This window comes from Tyto alba, unplaced genomic scaffold, assembly GCF_018691265.1.
Source record: "Tyto alba isolate M040663 unplaced genomic scaffold, T.alba_DEE_v4.0 Super-Scaffold_21, whole genome shotgun sequence".
Lineage (NCBI taxonomy): Eukaryota > Metazoa > Chordata > Aves > Strigiformes > Tytonidae > Tyto > Tyto alba.
Genome location: NW_024881295.1, coordinates 20885155 through 20904819, shown reverse-complemented (window position 1 = coordinate 20904819; position 19665 = coordinate 20885155). Strand labels below are relative to the sequence as shown.

The following is a 19665-nucleotide window of genomic DNA, read 5'->3' as shown; positions in this document are numbered from 1 at the left end:
CTCTTGGAGCAAAGTGCAGAGCTCAGCTGCAGTTGCGTTTGGTCTTTTAAGTTAAGGCTGAAGGCTGGAGTTGATCCATAACTTGCAGTTACCCTGTAGAGGATATAGAAGGCAAAGTCTTCTGTTTTTTTTTGTTGGTGTGGGTTTTTTTGTTTGGTGGTTTTTGTTTTGTTTTGTTTTGTTTTTTTTTTATACTCTTGCTTCCCCTCCCACTCTAAAGACTGGAGTTGACATAGCTATTCCTTCATCTGAAGGTAAGGATTTCTTACGGCTTTTCTGAGAGGACTTTCCAAGAGGGCAGTAGTTCTGATCCGTGCTACAGTCACCGCCTCTGTTCTCTCAGGGGCCTCCAGAACTGGATGCTTGGGGGTCTTGATTCTAATTCTCTTCTGTGTGGGACATGTAGGGAAACATCATCAAGTATGAAACTGTCAGAGCTGTAAACTCATCTTTTTCCGAATTTATTGGCAGGTCCAGAAAATGAAAGCCTTCTTCTAAGTTTCAAAAGCTAATTCTCACCTCTAGCCAAATACACAGATGCAGATGCATTAACTCTGCAGGGTTGCACTTCTAAACCTGCTCTCACAGGTGTAGATAAATGGCTTGTGTTTAAATGCCAAGCAATTGCAGACCTTGTCAGTTTGGACCATGAAAAGCCTGAGTTTCCCACTCAGGTCCTGCCTGCCTCTCCTGTCGGCAGTGGCCGTGTAGATGAAGACGGCTGCATGCTCTCTCCAGCGGTTGGTGCTGTTCTAGAGTCTGAAGTAAATGAACTGCTGGAAGCTAATAGAAGACAGCTCCAAAACACTTTGAACTACACCCTTCCGAGTGTATTAAACTCAGTGTTCACAGGAGAGTTTAATAGCCTAAAGCCAAAAGCTTGCATTAACTCGTGTGGGCTGATCTCTGGTATATCGTAGACCATTATATTTCACCTGTTTATCCCTTTATTGTGCCCAGTAGCTTGGATTAAACTGAAGCATTTGGAGCCCAGTAACAAAAAAATAATTAGGCTTATCCATTTTAGCAGTGAACCTATGCCTAATGCTTCAGAGAATGGTGAAAATCCAGGAGCAGCATCCTCGTCTGTCTGACCTGCGGGTCTGTCTCCCTGTGTAAGACAAGTACTGGGGACAATTCCCAGGAGCAAGTGAATTCTCTGTACTCTGCTGAGCCCTGTTGAGTGCATGCAGTGGCCAGCTCTGATATTTCAGAGACAAGTAGGGGAAAAAGGAGAACATATCTCACCACGTACACCGAAGAGCACTTTACCTTCTGGTCCCTACAAACTCTTGGTTGGAGTCATGATGTTTATTGGCGAAGAGCGTGTTATTTAGAGATGGGAACAGTGTCAAAATATATTGTGGCTGGAGAGGAGATGATAATGGATTTTACCATTCAAACCTGCCTGTATTTCGGCTACCATTGAACTGTTGCCACTGCAGTTGTACTCTTTGTTCTAGACAGTCTTTAAACATGTACTTAAGTCTCATTAAATCCATAAGGATGTAAGCATAAGCCCAAAATTATATATATGGTGAAGTGATGACCTGAATTCAGACCATAAACTCTCTGCTTTAGGCTTTGGTGAGATAAGGCAGTGAACATTTTCTGCATTCCTACTAACAGCAGGAATAAAAAGTTTGATGGACCTTGCTAGAAATTAACCTCTCTGTTGTTAACGGAGGTGCTTTCTGCTGATTATAGCAGAAATTATAGCAAACAAAACAGGATTTTTTCCTTCTCTCCTTCTGTACATTTTTATTTTGAATCTTGGCTCTGTGTCCTCGTCTGGTATTCTACATAAATCTCTGCTCTGGGCAGGTATCTGATAACTTAGAGATTATTTTCTGACAAATAAGCATTTTCCATTTTCTTGCCAATGCTTTTGATCCATGAAAGCAGCTGAACAAAAGGGGATAGAAAAACCGATAAGAAGGCAAGGTTGTGATTTGGGGCCTTTTTTAAAGCTCTCTGCACACTAGCTGTCTTTTTTTAAAATACTGTTCTTGGTTTGAAACTTTAATTCTGGGCGTACATTTGGTGCCCAGATGGTGCAGACTCACACAGAAGCCCATCACGCTGTCAGGGCAGGCGGATGCATATGTAAATATTTTGCCTTTTTCCCCTATAATATTTGGCTTTGTCTAATCTAATTGCTGTCAGAGGCAGAATGTGAAGAATGCTTAAGAGGAGCAAACAATGAGGACCTCAAATGTTACTGTTGCACTAACTTTGGAAGACACTGATGTAACTAATAGTATAGTTTCTTGGGTTTCCTTATTCATGCTGTGAATTCATGGTGTATGATCGAAGTTAATGCCGAGTAATATTTTACAACCTGAGGCAGAAGCCTGTATTTCTGGTGGAATAACAGCATTTTTAACTCATTGGAGCTGTTGATATAAGTCTAGTGGCTCTGCCTTTTCAGTTCAGGCTGACAGTAAATGTTCTCTACCTGCTGCTTGTTGTATAGCACTCTTTCTTATTTATATAATTCATTGCCTCCTTTAATTTATTATACTGAGTGCCTGTCTTAATGTATTTTTAATACATAAAAGCATTTCCAGCATAGCTGCTTCTCTGACCAGTGGTAGCTAGTGGCAAACAGTGTGGCCAACCACATTAAGGATACCTATTTAGTTATCAAAGGCCTGATCCAAAACACTGTAATATTATTGGAACAGTGAATTTAATAAGCGCTGAATCTGACTATTTAGAGAGAAGGTCTAATAAAACCAGTGCTAGTTGATGATGCTGGCGAAAGGGATATAGGAAACATTACTGTTTGCTGTGGTTTAACCCCAGCTGGCAACTAAGCACCACAGAATCACTTGGCCAACCCCTCCACACCCCCCTCAGTGGGATGGGGGAAGAGAATAGCAGGGGAAAAAAGAAAAGTAAAACTCATGGGTTGGGATAAAGAGAGTTTAATAGGACAGAGAAGGAAGGGAAAATAATAATAGAATGTACAGAACAAGTGATGCATAATGCAGTTGCTCACCCCTGACGCCTATCCGGTCCCTGGGCTGTGGTGCCCCCCAGTCAACTCCACCCAGTCCATATACTGGATATAACATCATACGCTATGGAATATCCCTTTGGCTTGTTTGGGTCAGCTGTCCTGGCTGTGTCCCCTCCCGGCTCCTCGTGCACCCCCAGCCTCTGCTGACAGGGCAGCATGAGAAGCTGAAAAGTCCTTGACTTCATGTGAGCCCTGCTCAGCAACAACTAAAACATCGGTGCGTTACTAACATTACTCTCATCCTAAATCCAAAACACAGCACTGTACCAGCTACTAGAGAAAATTAACTTTATTTCAGCCAAAACCAGGACACTTTTTCATCAATGCAGGAATGGTTGCATTATCACAGGTTTCTGATCAGGTGTGAAATTTGGCTAGGCTATAATTCATGGAAAGCATCAGGCTATGCCAGACCTATTCCACTAAGGACACTAACTATGCAGAGAGATGCCAGGAGGTCAGGGCCTGGAGGTGTGATTATTGTAGAGGATAGAAAGTGGCTGTAAAACGAGAATGTAATAATGTGACCAGAAGACAAACAGACGCAGCACGTTGTGCTTTTTTTCATGGATCATAGATGAAATCCTGACTAGAGGGGGAAAAAAAAATTGCCCATTTCAGCCATTCATGTTGCCATCTGAGGTTCATTATTCAGAGGTGCCAGTAAATTCTGTTTCTGAGCCTGCTATGAAAGTGTCTGGGTACCTTCAAGAGACATACCAGAGCCTGTCATGTGTCCTTCTGCTTGTCTTTCTTCCTGGCCGTGGGTTGGAAGATGGTCAGGAAAATTGTTCACTATCTATATCTATAGACTATTTTTCCTGTGCTGTTTTTTATTACTGAAGGAAAGATCAAAGATGTTTGCTCTGTGTATCTCTTGCAGTATGGGCACTGAGACACATTACTGCATGATAAGCTAAGACGTGAATTTACAGTTTCTACACAGTAAATGCTGGTATGCCTGCTACTAGCTCTCATGGTTCACAGAAAAGAAATTTAAAGAAGAGGTGATTCGCCACATATATCTCTGATGGTGAATGCAGACACCCTGGCAGCTACTTCAGGGCCTTTAATGTATTGTAAGCTTGGATGTGAGCTTACCCTACGTGTAGGTTGTGCTTGTCAGAGGCCAAAGGTAGCACTGGTTGTCACAGTGGACTGATGATAGCGATTGCTTTGCTCCTAGCCTTTGCTTTTGGTTGTTAAGCCCATCTGGTCTGCAGCTGGGAGGACATGTTGCATTCATTAACAGCACTTTCTCTTCTGCATTTTGCCCTTCCCAGGAGCAATTGAGCGGTGCACATACATCAAGTACCACTACTCCTCAGCCACCATTCCCAAGAACCTCACCTACAACATCACCAAGACAATCCGCCAGGATGAGTGGCACGCCTTGCGTAAGTCTTGCTGTTTTTCTTCTCCGTTCTCCTCATGTGCAGACTAAGGGAGGTACTCACTGATAAATGAGAACAGAGGCTTTGACTGACAACCAGCTCTGAGCCCTCTTCTCACATACGGTTTGTCTTCATAGCAGACGGATCGATTTGTTCGTAGGACCTACATCTCTGTTTCTGCAGCTGACTAGAAATTCTGCTGAGGCATGAGAAAGTGGTGGTGGGGAAGAGGCATTTGTATGCAGAGATGAATATTGAGTTAAATACAAAAATGAATAACAAAATCAATGCCCTATTTTTTAATTCAGTAGAACACGCTGTGTGTGAGCGTATTCTCATGCAGTTCATGCTGCTGGTGAGTTTCCTGCTTCCAGGAGAATTCATTGCTGGCTTTTATTGTAGAATATGTCCTGCTGCCAGCAGCTTCTGTCTGAGCTGTGGCATCACTCTCCTTTGAAGATCTAGAAAGAGAAATGCTGCACCCTTCAAGGCACGGGGAAAGAGCTTAGCCCTCAATAATAATCGTAGCCATTGGTCACCAAGTTGTAGCATTTGCTGAAGCGACAAGATCTGACAGGGTTGGAATTGCCTCGGGATGTACTGGCTGGCCTTAAAGCTTTTGTCCTTCTCATCTCAGAGATGGAAAAGGATTTTCACTGATAAGATAGAATAGGTAAGGTTTCACAGGGAAGGATGCCCCTGGAACTTGTTTTTGTTACTACATAGTGATGAGGACTGATGAGAGTCCTGAGCTCCTCTGTCTCAAAGGAAGCAGTTAACAGCTCCTTGAAGGTGGCAGGAGTTGAGGGATGCTGATTCTGATTAAAAGCCTTGAAAGGTGATAGTGGGCAGCTACTGTGTAGACTGCATCAGTTTGAGAAATGTGTAAGACCCCTGGTGTTCCTAGGGCTTTTCGTCTCTGTTTCACTCCCATATTATGTGGCGGTTGCTTTGGGACGGTCCCTCTGAGCTCTCCGGAGGAGAAGGTGTAATGATACAGTTAATTTCCTGCATTGGTAAGGTCAGGCCTGCTTTGAGACTCACTGGTGCTTATAGGCATGCCTGGTCAAATCTGGTAAAGCATTAAGAAAGTTTTAGAGGGTCTTGCTAAACTCCTAATTTTTTTTTTTTTCTTTTTTCTTTTTTAAGATGTGTCTGCGTGACTAAATACATATTTTTACTTTGACATGACAAAGAAAAGGTATATGGAATTCATGCCTCTCAGAAGGTTGTAAGAGGCTGGTCTTGCAAAATACTGTGACTCTGCTCATCTGTCCCTGTAATCAGAAGATCAGGCCATTCGGTTCCCTTGAGGTTCTCTGCTAGTACCTGTCATCTCTGCTGGTGTCAGTTTTATGTTAATGTTGCTCATCTGTGGGCAAAAAGAAACGCACTCTGCATCCAAGACCATCTTCTGTTAGGGTTCATAAGGCCAGTAGGAAGGATCTTTGGTTTATGCTTCTGTTTGTGTATGTGTATTTTTGCCACTGCTGTGATCAAGAATGACACTTCTGCAACTATCCGCTGGGAATCTCACTGTTTAATGTAGGAATTATTGTCTTAAAGTTCATCTTTATTTCAACAATGGCTCAAATATTTCTGAAGCTGTGTTTGTACTTTACCCCCCCCCCCCCCCCCCCCCCCCCCTTAAATATCATTACTAATATACCTGGCCGTGTAAGATACTTGACGTGTGCACCCCTTGGTGGGATCAGCAAGTTCCTGAGCCTGGTGTGTTGGCAGCAGACGGGAGCCCTCAGTTAGGGCATTTGTCAGTCTCCAAAGTGGCAGTCTAGACACACTCTTTTCTACACATTTACATATCTGATTTGGTCCAAGGCACTTTCAGGGTGAGGCAGCTTGTTCTCTCCCCGGGGAGGGTACACTGACTGTGTGGGTGTGCATGCATATTTCTGACCCAGATTTCCTTGCTAGTTCATGAGTCAGATAAGTGTAGGTAGATGTAGATATGGAGATTCAAACTTTCAGTTCTATCTAAAGACAGGGAAGGAGAGAAATACTTTGAAGGTCTCTCTTATCCAGGGCAGTAAGGTGAGTGCTTGATGTATGGGGTTAGCCACTGGAGGACCTGGAGGTCACTGCACTTAAGAATGAACCGAGTGTATATAACTATTTTCTGTGTAAGAACAACGACCTTGCTCTTTTTCTCTAAAATGTCTGCTTTAAAAGACAAGGGCAATACCAAACTTTTCAAATTGTGTTTTGGTTGAGGGGAATGTTCTCCCTTTGCAGTGGAGTAGACATAAATGGAGGAAGACTCTAACTCCTTTCAGAAAGACCCTGTAATTTTGGTCCCTGCTTTAGCAGCCAACCCAGTTCTGTACCTGTGGACTAGCTTCATCCAGGGCACAGCTACTTCAGCCCACCACTGCTCTTCCTGAGGTAGAACAGTGTTTCCGAGTCAACCTGGTCATTATTTTTCTCTTAACTATTTCCTGTTCAGAATTTCCCTTTTGCTGAGTGTTGTGACGAACGGCAAAAGGAGCAGGGCTCAGGCCTCTTCTTCCTGCTCTTGCTATGGGTAACTTCTCAAGTTTGTACCGTGAAATGGAAAAAAAAGTATTTCATGATGAAACACTGGGGCAAAATGGCCTCCTGGGGAATTTCAGAGGAACTGGAAAAGAGAAACCAGAGTGTCTGGTGCCTCTTGCAGACTGAAACCGCTGCTGCCTTTTGCCATATTTGCATCTCAGTATTAGTTATTTTCCTTCCTTGGTGCATGAGCAGCAAACTCCAGCGCCTACGAAGGAAATCTGTTGCTTTGCCTGTTTAGTGGGTTGGGGGATCAGAGGAGAGAGGGTTATGGCCGTGCCCAGCAGACTGCTTTTTTTGAGACTGGAGGGCAGGACTGATGCTCCAACAGTTTCTTTTGAATTTAAGGAGTGGGTGAAGGGCAATTAATTTGAGGCTGAGGACCCCATGGCACCTGTCAGCACAGAAAGCAGATACTCCTCTAGCTGTGCTGTCAACAATGCTAGAAGGACCCAAGGGAGCAGCTGGACCTGGAGGAATGGTTGGAGCTGACTATCATTTTTGATTTTATCTTTTTTCATTCTGTTTGACATTTTCAAGATGGAACCTTTGCTCCAAATTGATTGCCTATGGCAGCATGAGCTAGGGAATTAGGACTTCACTTCCCTGCAATCACTTCCTCTCAACTGTCTCTGGTTAAACAGGGATGGAGGGAAGGATGATTGTAGTATTGCCAGCTCTTGCCTGTCAGGAGATAAATGCTCATCTAATTAGACAAAACGAGTGTCTATATGAGCTGGGAGGGGAAGGGAGAAGGGAAGAAAAGCTGTGTCCAACAGCTTTGATCATGAGTAACTGTCTCGTTATGGAAGATGCCAGTGTAATGACATGATTGAGTCGCTATTAGACATTTATCCTGTCACATTTTAGCCCCAGCCTTGTGCACAGAAACTTGATCCATAGTCCTGGCTTCTGAAAAACTCTACCAGTGTCTGATGCTTTTAGAAATGGAGGTATATATTGTTCGAATAAAACTCCAAGAAAGTCTGAACAGTTCTATATTTATTCACATATTCAGTTCCATATGTTTTATGCTGTTCTTGCAGGTTCACTTTCTGTGTACTACAGGTTTGTGTTTGCAAAACATGGGGAAAGTGATCATGGTAGGGAATTGAGCTATAGAATATGGTACGGACATTGGGAGGGGTGAGAGGCATTTTCAGGTGATGGAATAAGCACTTTAACTGGATGCTTGTACTTTAAGAGAGTTGACCATAAAAAGGGGGCTAGTAATAGTAAATCTTTTTTTTTTTTTTTTTTTTTTTTTTTTATTCTTGCCTCAAAGACTTCAGGAAACCATTGTCTGGTATATTATGGCAAAGAAGGTGAAAGGCTGTGTTTGCTTTGAAAATGGTAGTACCACCAAGGCAACAAGGGGTTGTGCTATATTAAGTTTTGCACCTTCCAGGAACAAACAGTGTTGTTCCCTAAAGCCCCTGTGAGGGGGTTAAGGCATTCAAAGCCCAGGCATTATTTAGTCTACTGGCTTACTCCTTTGTTTCATTTGTTTATTTGTTTGTTTTGTTGTGTTTTTGTTGTTGTTGTTAGGTTTGTTTTTGTTTTGTTTTTTAACAGGCTATAGACAACCCAGGCTCTAAATTGAGTTTCTGCTGCAGTCCTTAAGAAACAACTGTTTTGTGAAAAAAGGTAACCAAAGCATAGAAAATAGACACAGAGAGGAATTTCTAAGTTTGCTAAAGCCAGCTATCTACATTTCATTGTTGTGCTGGGCAAGTTAGGATTAGAAACTTATTTTGAAGAAGCCAAATAGTGCAGAAAAGGGAGGAAGATGCAGATGATAGTATGAAGACAGTCCCTCTCCTTTCTTAGACCTAGACTAGCATGGTGATGTTTTATTTTTGCCTCTAGCTTCTTTTGTTTAGACCTTATGCTTCCTCGCCCATTTTTTACCTCTGAGCATACTTGTGTTTGCCACGGGACAACTTTGTGTATCTATTCCTTGAATGACTTCAACAAGAACAATTGTGTAGGCACTACAGGGTTGTGGGTTAGCCTGCTGTGGGCTTAGACCTGCCTGGAGCTTCACAGGGCTGATGCTTGTGGGTCATGCTGCGGTCTTCCTCTCGGTGGTCTTGGCAAGGGAAGGCTAAATTGCCTTTTCCAGGGCCACCTTCTCTCCAAGACAGGTGAAGTAAGTGTTGTGCCTTTAAAGTGCTGCAAACAAGTAAGTTGCTGATGTGTGGTCTTGAGTGAGTTTTCTTTTTCTCTCGGAGAAAAAGTCAAGCCACTGTCTCTTCCCTTTCTCCTGCCGTGCTAGCTGAAACAGGACAAATGGTGCTCGGAGATTTTGTATGGCAGAGTTCCCAGTGACTTGCACTATATTGCGTGAAAGTCTCCACATCAGGAGAGAGATTAAAAATTCTTCCTTTTCTCCAAAAGCTTTTAGTTTGCTGACTCTCAGATCTTCTCGTGAGAGGTAGGTAGCTGGGTCTTTAAGTCTGTTGTTTTTCCTTCCTCCCTATATATCACAAACCTTAATTTGTACTTTGGATTAAACATGTCCACAGAAGAGGGAATTTTTGTTTGTCTGCTCTTCTCCAGCTTGCCATTGCCACCTAGGCCTGTCTTCTACAGCAGGTTGTGCTTTTGTGTCCAGGAAGATGGAGAGTGCTGCATCTGGGCAGAAACTGGCTGGAATTGCTATGGAAACTGATCTCTTCCTGCACAGCTTAGAAATTGTGTCACCAGGCTGCTTTAGAGAGAGAACCAGTTCACAGATAGGTAGTTGATGCTTCCTGAGAAATGTTTAGATTTTCCTGGGTTTTTTGGAAATGTTCCTCGTCTGGCACCGTGGCATCTCCTTTGCCTGTCTCCTACCCCCCACTTCTGCAGTGCCACAGAATATGGGCTCTGAATTTAGAGCATTGGCATGGGGAGCTGCACTATCAGGAGAAGAAGAACCATAATGCCTTGTGTTAATTAGAATGATAACAGTTGTCTGTGCTGTTGAAAATGGCAATAATCCTGTGTTTGTGGTGATCTGAAAGCCATTTGCATAAAAAATGAATTGTGAAGTCAAAAGTAATAGCCTGGCATATTCTGAGAGGAGCAAGTATTGGAGGAAATGAAGGAATTCTACAGGATGTAGAGAGTGGTAATATTTTAATTCATATAGCATCTACGCTGAAAGCTGAATGGATTTTATCAGTCTTAATGGTCTGAACTTTGCAGGAGATTAAGGCTTTCTCATCTAGGCCTACAAAGCACTCAAATACCTCCTTATAGCCAGTAAAACTACTTGCGGGGGAGGGCTGGAAAAATCACCTTTTGGGGAGGTCAGTTATGGTACTGATGCCAGTGGCAACAATTAGCACTCTGGAAAAGACTGTAATATCTACACTTCTAATTTCTCCAGACTTCCCGAGCCTTCTCATTCCATGGAACAAGACGTTGAGATTGGCACAGAAGCTCAGTTGATAGCTTGACAATGCATTAGTAACACCAGTAGGCTCATGGGCTCGACCCAGTCTGCTTTTATAAGCAACAATAAATATTTCATTGTTATATCTGTATTAAGTGCTGACCCAAGAGAATTTTTGCTTTTGCTTTTTTTCCTGGGTACTACTGAAAGCAGTGTTTGAAATAAATAGGCATCATCCCGCTTCTCTTGCTCCTTTCTTCCACGCTCTCTCCCATGCTCCCTTGGGTATTCTTCTGTTCTGATCTTCTCCTACAAGGAGATGCTGTTTCATTTTTAATTAGTTACCTTGACCCCCAGATGGGAGGTACACCCTGAAGTATGACACTGTCCTGCTGGTCAGTGCCATTTGGCTGACAATATGATGTCATTCCTTAATGCATTGGTTATTAAAGCAGACGGGGCAGCCATCCCGGAGGTTAGTCAGGCAGCAGGTGCTCACATGCCTGGAGGTCTAGTGTTGTTGGATCTATCCATCATATTCCTTGTTCCCATAGCTAATGACCAGGTGGTAGTGACAGACCTTCTCATTTCCCTCTCTCTCTGCTCTAGGGTTTCCTTCACATCCTGCTATTTCAAGCTAAGATATAAAAATGGGTTTTTTTGGCATCAAAATCTAAGACCTATTTTGAAATCTGTAAGGGATTTTATTGCCTTCTGCTAGGCTTCATCTTAAGGTCACAGTCATATTAGCAGATCCTAATACCTACACTCGGGAATAGCTTTCCCAACTACGTACTACTTTTTATTTCCCATATTACTTTTGCTTTTTAGAGCAAGGAAGGAGGAAGAGAGGAGGTCAGTAGACTTCCCAGTCCTGAGCTGACAGGGGTGTCTGAGTAGAAAACACGGCCAAGATTTGGAAAGGGAGGGAACGAGGAAAAGAAAAGGGGTGAGACTTTGTTAATGAGTTGGGAGAGGTGAGAGAAGTGATTACTGAACACAGAGACTGTAATAAGGGCTGCAGTGGGCAACTGGAACAATTTGGAAGGGAAGGTGCGAAAATGGCCAAGTGCTCTGTGTGTGGGGGAGTGGGGCAGGGACCAAACAGGGAAGGAACCCCTCCAAATCCCGGTTCAAAGTGCACAAGCTGGGAGTCTTACTGTACATCCACAGCTAACGCACATGTGACAAAAGAGAGGTCTCATCCTGTTCCCTCAGCCATCAGGTTCTTCCCCCAAGCTCGCGTAACAGTGGGCTCAGAGTTAAATCAGCAGAGTCTTATTCTGATGACAAACTCTTCTGAATCGGTAAGAAACCCCACACTGGAATTCCTGCTTTTCCAGTTGGTTGGTTGTTTTTAAAGTTAAGAACGTAAAATCAGATGAGCATTTTTAAGGTTGCAAACACATGCATGCAAAGTTAGGAGATGACACAGTTCAGGCTGCATGCTTGGCCTTAATTTATCTCCTCTGAGCACACTCATTATCAAGTCTTTTAATTACCGTAATCACATACTGTGTTTTCTGCAGGACCCTGCCTTGTTCCATACACTATACATTTGGGATATTCTGTTTCCATTCAGTGACGTCTTCAATGTTTGGCTTCTTTTTCATTACTGATGTATGACTGCTGGCCTTTTTACTGCAGAATAAACAGCTCTTGAATCAAAGACAGGCTTAACCACTTCATGAGCTTTGTCACGTTTCTAATAATTGTACTGAAGCATGGCATGTAAAGGTGAATATATTAATGTCTAATAACCTTTTAAGATGGGCTCTAATTTCTATTTTAGGTCTGGCAATCAAAATTAACTGGTTCGGGTGGTTTTGGGTGACCAGTCGGAGGTGATGAAGACTTGGGTTTTACAGCATTTAGCATTAAAGAGCCTTTTGTATGTTCAGAGCACAGCTTCCATTGACTGTCAGAGCAACTATAAGCGTTCCACACCCTGTAAATCTGACTTCAGAGGGTCACCCAGCTCACACTGGGTCAGAGTAAATGAGGAAAACATGGCTCTGAAGAGATTTCTTAGGTTAATTGACTTATCACCAAGGACTTTTGGGGTAGGTGTAGAGGAAGGTGCTTGTGTAAGAGAGAGGAGGAACTGTATCTCAGCTGACTCGCCTTGGCTCTGACTGCTCTTTGCTAGAGGGATGTGTTCTCCCCTCTCACACTGACCCTTTCACAGGGTCACATTCTTGTATTTCCTAACTTTGGCATGCTTGACTTGTCAGTCTTCATAATGTTTTGATATTTTTTTTTGTTTGCTTTTGATTTTTATCGTAAGTGCAGGCGCTTGGATTCACCTTGGCTTAGGCGATGTTTTACGTTGTCTCCCACTGTTATATTGGAAAAAAAGAAGACATGCTTTTATCTTCATCACTGAAGAGAATCTTAGGGTATTTACGGAGCTGTTCTGAGTGCAGGAAAACTGAGAGCAAACCCTCTTCAGCCTTACGGGTGTGTTTTTGCACAGGAGTATTAGAGACATTTTGCCTGTTGCAGTGTGGAGATGTTGACAGGTAAAACATACCTTCGCTAATCATTTCCAGTCATTCAGCCAGTCAAAATATAGCTTTATTAATATGCACACAGATCTCTCTGTTTCCTTTTTCTCCCTCTTGAGAGACACAGAGGGGGAGATATGGGCGTTTTTCTATGTCTCTCAGCTAATCAAGAATGATGCCTTGTGCATTCTTAGGGTGAGAACACAGGAGAGAACAAACAAGATGATCTAATGGGTCTCTTCCACCTGACTTCTATAATTTTTGATTTATATACCAATGTAATGTCTGGTTTATGATGATTTATATCCCACTTTATTTCTACCCTAGTCTAATGCCCCACCTCACACTGTTAGTGAGATGAAAGCCAGCCAGTTAAATATTTCAAGGTGATTACATGCCACATGCCACACACAGAGTTAGTACTGAGAAGTGCGTGCTTCCTTGCTTCACTGCAAGAAGAAAGACTTAAACGGAACATTTTGGAAATGAGATTATTGTGGTTTGTTCACAAAACCATGCACCATCCACAAGGGATCATCACAGCAGCCAGCATGAGATGGGTGCCAACAAACTTTGACTCAAACAACCTGGCTTTGACCCCGACAGAAGCTGCAAGCTGAAACATGCAGGAGATTTTTATAGGTTGATAGCTATTAGGCAGTGGTTGCCATTCTAATTACTGTTTTGCAGTGATGCTCTTTGTACACTGAATTACACAATAAACCTGATCCTCATGTACAACCATGATGTCCTCCTACTTTCTCCTTTGAAAAGGTCTAAAAATGTGTGAATGTTAATGTGTGGAAATGATAATGCAGCTTTACATCCTCAGATTTTTATAGTTAACTGGGCCATGATGATTTTGGCCACACGGTCAGAGCTGAATGTAGTTCTGGCCCAGGAAGACTGGATGAAGCTGAAGGATTTGTCTTGGGCCCCATCCCAAGACTCCTTAATTGGCTGGGTGAATCACAGTTTAGCTGTTCAATTATTCCCTGCCCACCTCCAGGAACTGATTGCACAGTTGGTGAGGGAATAGGAAATCAGGAATATAAATCAACTGCAGGTATCTCCTGTGGGACTTCAAAGTTCAGTCTCGCAAATCTCATCTGGCTGCTCTGGATGTAGGTTATATTTAATGGAGCTTGAGCCTGCGTGTCCCTCTGCATCACTGAAATTATGACAGCTAATTTGAGTCTATCTGCCACGAGTGTGTGCAATTGATCAATATCTCTTTCATAAATACAAACTCTCTCTCACCTCTCCCTCCATCAGTTTTGTCTTTTCTGGCTTGCCCTTTGCATTCCTGTTTCTTTTGGGTTTTTTTCCCCCAAACTTGATTCTTACCTAGATATTCTGAGAAAGAAATCAATGGAAGAATATCACTTACTGATCTAAGAGGGGCTTCTTTGCCATACACAACCAAGGCTGTAAATAATTCAGTAGGGTCCCTGTCTCTTCTTTCCTCCCATAAGATTGGGTTTATTAAAATTTTATGGGAGGGGACGTGGAGGTGGCTGAATTACTGGTTTTGTCTGATACAGTCTTTACCAATGCATTAGCTTGGTACTAGCTGCTCTTTGCTCATCACCATAGGCACATACTAAATCGGTCTTCCTCGTAGAATCCATTATGCAGCATGTTATAATCACATATATGAGCATGATGTAATGCCATTCCTTATAACTCTCTCGTGCCTGATTGCATTGCTGTGGGAAGAAAAGTGTTAAACTGCCAAGGCAAGGCTCAGTTTTCTTCTTTTTCCAGCACTGGGAGGAAGTCGGTAATGGCATGAATCCATAGACACAAAGATCCTAATCAAAAGGGAGCAATAGGATGGGGATTAAGTTTGGTTCTACTTATATTTATACCATAATAATAATAATGGTACTGAAACAAGAATAGATATTCTGAGATAAAAATAATGTGAAATCAGCATCTGGGTGCAAAATACTCAACAGATTTCAGAAAAAAAAAAAATGTTCCTTGAGATTTTTTACTTTTTGATATCCCAGTGAAAATGAACAGATTCCACAGTTACACTTTTCTGTTAATGCTGCTGCTGGCAGTGTGTAGCAGACCTTCCATCCCAGCATCTCGAAACACTCGGGTAATGGTTTCACTCCATATCTTTCTGGCTTAAACAGGGTGCCAAAGGAGGGAATGCAATGCAAGTACACCCATTTCACCTACAGAAAAAAGTTATAGAGAAGTTAATTGACCTGCTAAATGTCACGCGGAGAGTGAGTAGGAGAGCCAGAAACAAAACTCAGGTCTTTGGACTCCCACCGCTGTAAGTGCTAGACAATGCTGCCTCCTGTAGTGTCAGAGATTATGTAGCATATCTTCTAGAAAAGACCATTGCAAAACCCTATATCAAGGATAACGGTTCTTCTAAAGATATTAAAAAAAATAAATAAAAATTTTCAAGTGAAAGCTCACTGGCCAAACCCAGAATTCATTACGTGTATTAGTGGGGATTTTCTTCTCTTAGAAATAGTGGCAAAAGACCTTTCAAAGGCTGGTAGCGAATTAAGGTATAAGTAGTGGGGATTCCTCAGCACCTGCTGAAAACCAGGTCCTCAGAGATACCTGGGAGTGAGCAATTAGAATCAATAATATTTAAAAAAATTACCTCCAATAAAACATGTGTAGGTGCTGTGGACTTTCTGCCACGTAGGAATTGGACTCTAAACCAGTGTCCTCACTGATTGTCATGACAACTGGTTCGCACAGAAAGAATAATATACTGGTACTCAGTTTGACCTGCAAGTAATCTTAACTGTCATTTTATTTGAAAAGTAATCAAATTAGTACATTCTGAGAAATATTAATTCTCAGTCCTATTGCAGAGCCATAAAATAATTTGGAAGAAAGACACACTGAATGGAAAACTGTAGGCAAATAATTTTAAAATGGCCTTCCTGATGCGGCCAGGGGAGAACCTGTTCTGTATGGCAAATCCTCCTTGGCCAGCAGGGTGGCCACAGCCAGCTCTGTGTATCATCCCCAAATAGCACCAGTGAGGAACTGACTAATGGACAGGTATAGTCCTGCACCATGATCACTAACTGAACCATCCACTACCCGGCTATATTAGAGCTAGCTGTGATTTATTCCAATATAAACCTAGGTTGAAGTGGTCTTCATCTCGCTTCAGGAGTATCTTCCTCCCTTATGGAACTCAGCATATCAGGACCTAAGTGTTGACTATTTCTGATGTATTTTATTGCTGCTTATATCTTTGTATGAAAGCAGGACTTTTATTCAGTAAATAAGCCTTGGCTCTGACCCTTAACCCTTCACTGCAGCACTAGTCCTCTATACTGACTTCAGCTGATGAAGTAGAAAAGTCTATGGTGATATCACTTCCAGGGAAAACCAGATTTTTCATGTAGAAGGAACTGAGAATTTTTTTTAAGCAACAGACAATTCACACAAGAGTATTTTGGAACAAGGAACAGGGCAGAGAAATACAAGAACTACTTGATATGATAATAGGAGTAGCTTTTCAGAGTAGTCCTCCCAAAGTTTTCCAGAAGGAATCAATGGTTCTCTGAAGAGCTGAATTGACAGCTCTGTTAGGTGAAGGATGGATCAAGGGTAGCACAGGCAGGAGCGTTTCGAAAATCTGTGTGATGCATAGATGGAATAAATCATTTGATGTATCTTTTTAGCTGCTAGTTTGTAGTATTCTCTGATTAACAGTTCTGGCCTTGGCCTTCCATGGGAAGGCGTCCCCTACGCAAGTGAGAGAGCAGAGTTTCAGAGGTAAATGTATCCCCATTTTATGTCAGTCAGATGACACCAAGTGTGATTTAAGGATATTCTTTTTTATCACTACTGGGGGAGACTCAGTATTTTACTAGGCAGGAAAGAGAGCTCATTTACCATCAGTTTACTGGATTCATGATGAGTGTTTTTCTGTCCTTTTCTTACAAAGCAGAAGAGTTGATATGTTGTTGTACAAAAGCAATACTAAGCGGAGGCATAGTAGATAGTGTTGTAGGGGCTATAAGTCCCTGTAATATGGTCTGGGAGGCCCCTAAACCTTCTGGTGTGGTCCCCAGAAGAGACACGTTAGCTGAAAAGGTTCCACCTGAGTGGAGGACCAAGGAGAGCTAGTCCCCAGGCAGTGATGGCCTACAAGATTTGCAAACTTGACTGTGAAGTTGACAGAAGGAGCTTCAGTCAAAGAGGATATAGGTAGGGTGCTAACATGGCCCAAGTTATCTGCAGAGGGCTCTGACCCACACAGCAATCTCATCTTGGTGGGGTTGGGGGAAAAGTAGTTTGGGGCAGAAAGCCACCTGCTTTGACAGTTGCCTTCATTTTGATGTTGAAAATATAGAAAGGGAAAGACATCGGGTGGACGGCTTAGCGGCCTGGTTGGCAGCTGGAGGGACATTGCTGCCTTCCAAGTCTTGTATTCCTGTATTGTAGGCATGAGCAGAGAAAATGCTCAGGTGTAGGAGCAGGACTCTTACAGCCCTGAAAAGTGGTGAGGGAAGAGAGGAACTCTTTGTATGACTGGGAACCTGTTTGGTGTTTGTGGTTTTGTTGTTTAGTGTTTTGTTTGTTTTTTTTTTTTTTTTTTCTTTTTTCCTTTTCTGAGGATGCAACTGAATGATCTTTTAGTGGTGCCTTTAAGAATATGAATAAGAAAGCCAAGGTGATGTGTCTAAACACCTAGGGAGAAGCTAAAAGAGAAAACAGAGAGTGATGGAAAAGCTGCTGGGGGAAATAAAAATACAGTGCCTAGATGCTCTTCTGTATATAGAGAGAACCTTTCTCCCCTGTTTATTATGCATCAGTGTGGATGCTTTAGATTCATGTGAAAATCAGACAAATTCCTGACATTGCTGGCATTGCTGAGCCAATAACCAGAAGCTGTCGTTTCTGTCACTTTTCTTTTGCAGCAAAGTCTGATAGTGAATGAGACTGGCATTCGTTTGCCATCACTCACTCATTACTTTTTGAAATTTACTTCTCAGTCCGTATGTGTCAAGCTCTTGGCACAACCCTGATAAGCAACAGAAAGGTTGAGCAAACAAAGCGAGCCTTTCCACGGATCAATAGAGATCAATCTCTTCATTTCGACTGAATGACAAAACAAAAACAGCAATTAAAAGTGTGTTTGCTGATAGCTCACAGGCATCTCCCGAAACCAAAGTACCAAGGGACACATAGAAGAGCTTTTGCCTGCATGTTATTCATACTGACCCCATCAGAGGGATGATGTTAGCACAGACGTGAGGATCACAGAACAGGTAGATGTGCCTTGGGGCATGTGTGTGGAGGATGCTGGCCAGACTTTTTGACTAGGGATAGGTTAGTTTGTTTTGTTATTTACCAGTGGCACATAACACCGGCTGCAGTGCCATATATCTTTGGGTATATGTATGTCCTAGACCCCAGGGTAGAGCTGTGGGTGACATGAAGATGGGACTATACCTCAGTGCTAGTCAACATCCGTAATGTAAATTGGTACCAGATCACACACAGCTGTCCAGTAATACAGCACATCTGGTGCACTGATTTACGTAGAAATTTAGGAGTGGGGCGATTAGTTCATGTAAGTGTCATTAGATCATTCAATCAACCACACCAGTGCACTGAACCCCAATCAATCTTATAGGTATAGCTCAGAGGCAGCATGACTAGACAGCGTGTGAGATGCAGTGCGCTTGGTTTCCTGACGGGATGCTGCATGTTGAAAGGCTTCCTCACTGTTGCATCTGAGTATCAAAACACTGGTCTTGGTGAGGTAGTTTTAGAAGGGCTGTCAGTACACAGCACTGTCAAGAAAATAGTTGGTAGGATCACTGGCTACTTAGGGCACCAAGTTATAAAAACATTATTGTAGGCACTGCTGTATATACTCATCTTATACCCACCTGTACATGAATGCCTGGGATGGATATGCAACAGGTGGCACAGGAGAGTAAGCAGTGGAAGTGGAATATTACTGTTAGAAAATAGCAATAGCTGATGATTGACCTTTTTTTTTTTTTTTTTTTTTATGAAGGCGTGAAAAACTGATTTTTTTTTTCAGTTGTCCTGAATTCGGTACGTCGTTTTGTTTCTCTTGCTACAATGCTGGCATCGTCAATAAAAGTAAATGAGACGCAGTTGGATGTGACCGTTCTGGTGGGCCTCTGGTGTGAATGAACAGACAGTAGGAACAGAACATTGGCTCCTGCAATGAGATGAGTTTTTTCTTTATTTGGGGATATCTGTGTGTAGGAAGGCTGAAATAATGTATTGCTTGTGAAAGCAAGAGACTTGACAGCACCGGCTAAAACCAGGCATACTGCAGGCAAGTAACTGGGCACTTTTCCCAGTTACAGTCGCACCAGCGTGCTTAATCGCCACGTACAAACTCTTGTTCTAGCAAGACTTGATCCCTTGTTGGTGTGGTGCACTCTTGTCTCCAGACAGCTTTGCTGCTGTGTCTCGAGCCTTCTCCTATAGTGTTTTCCAGCTTTTCCTGAAAAGTAGGACTCCTGAAGCCATGCAGCTCTGTTCCCGGGGCTGCCGCTCACGTCAGAACTCAGTGTCGTGCTTTCCCGGAGGAGGTCAGATCCTGTAGACTAGTGTCTGTTTGTAGGGTATGAGTTCAACTCATGGCCCTGATCTCTAAGTCTTTGGCTTTATCCAGCCCCTAGTTTTGGGGCAAAGAATGTTTATGTGATATGTTTATATGTTTCTCTTCACCCGGCTATCTAGAAGCACTTTGGCCTCTGTAAGTGTGGGGCAGTGGGGCCTGTCAGAGGTGGCCCAAGAACTTGTTACACCAGTAGA

The 19665-nt window shown here is 42.7% G+C and overlaps 1 protein-coding gene across 1 annotated transcript in view; it reads left to right on the top strand.

Moving 5' to 3' along the window:
• The window catches only part of TMEM178B (transmembrane protein 178B), a 223274-nt gene that overhangs the window by 61454 nt on the left and 142155 nt on the right, over nt 1-19665 (top strand). The window contains exon 3 of the mRNA XM_042795278.1: nt 4309-4422. Within this exon, the coding sequence (XP_042651212.1) occupies nt 4309-4422 (114 nt within the window). The remainder of the gene's footprint in view (nt 1-4308; nt 4423-19665) is intronic.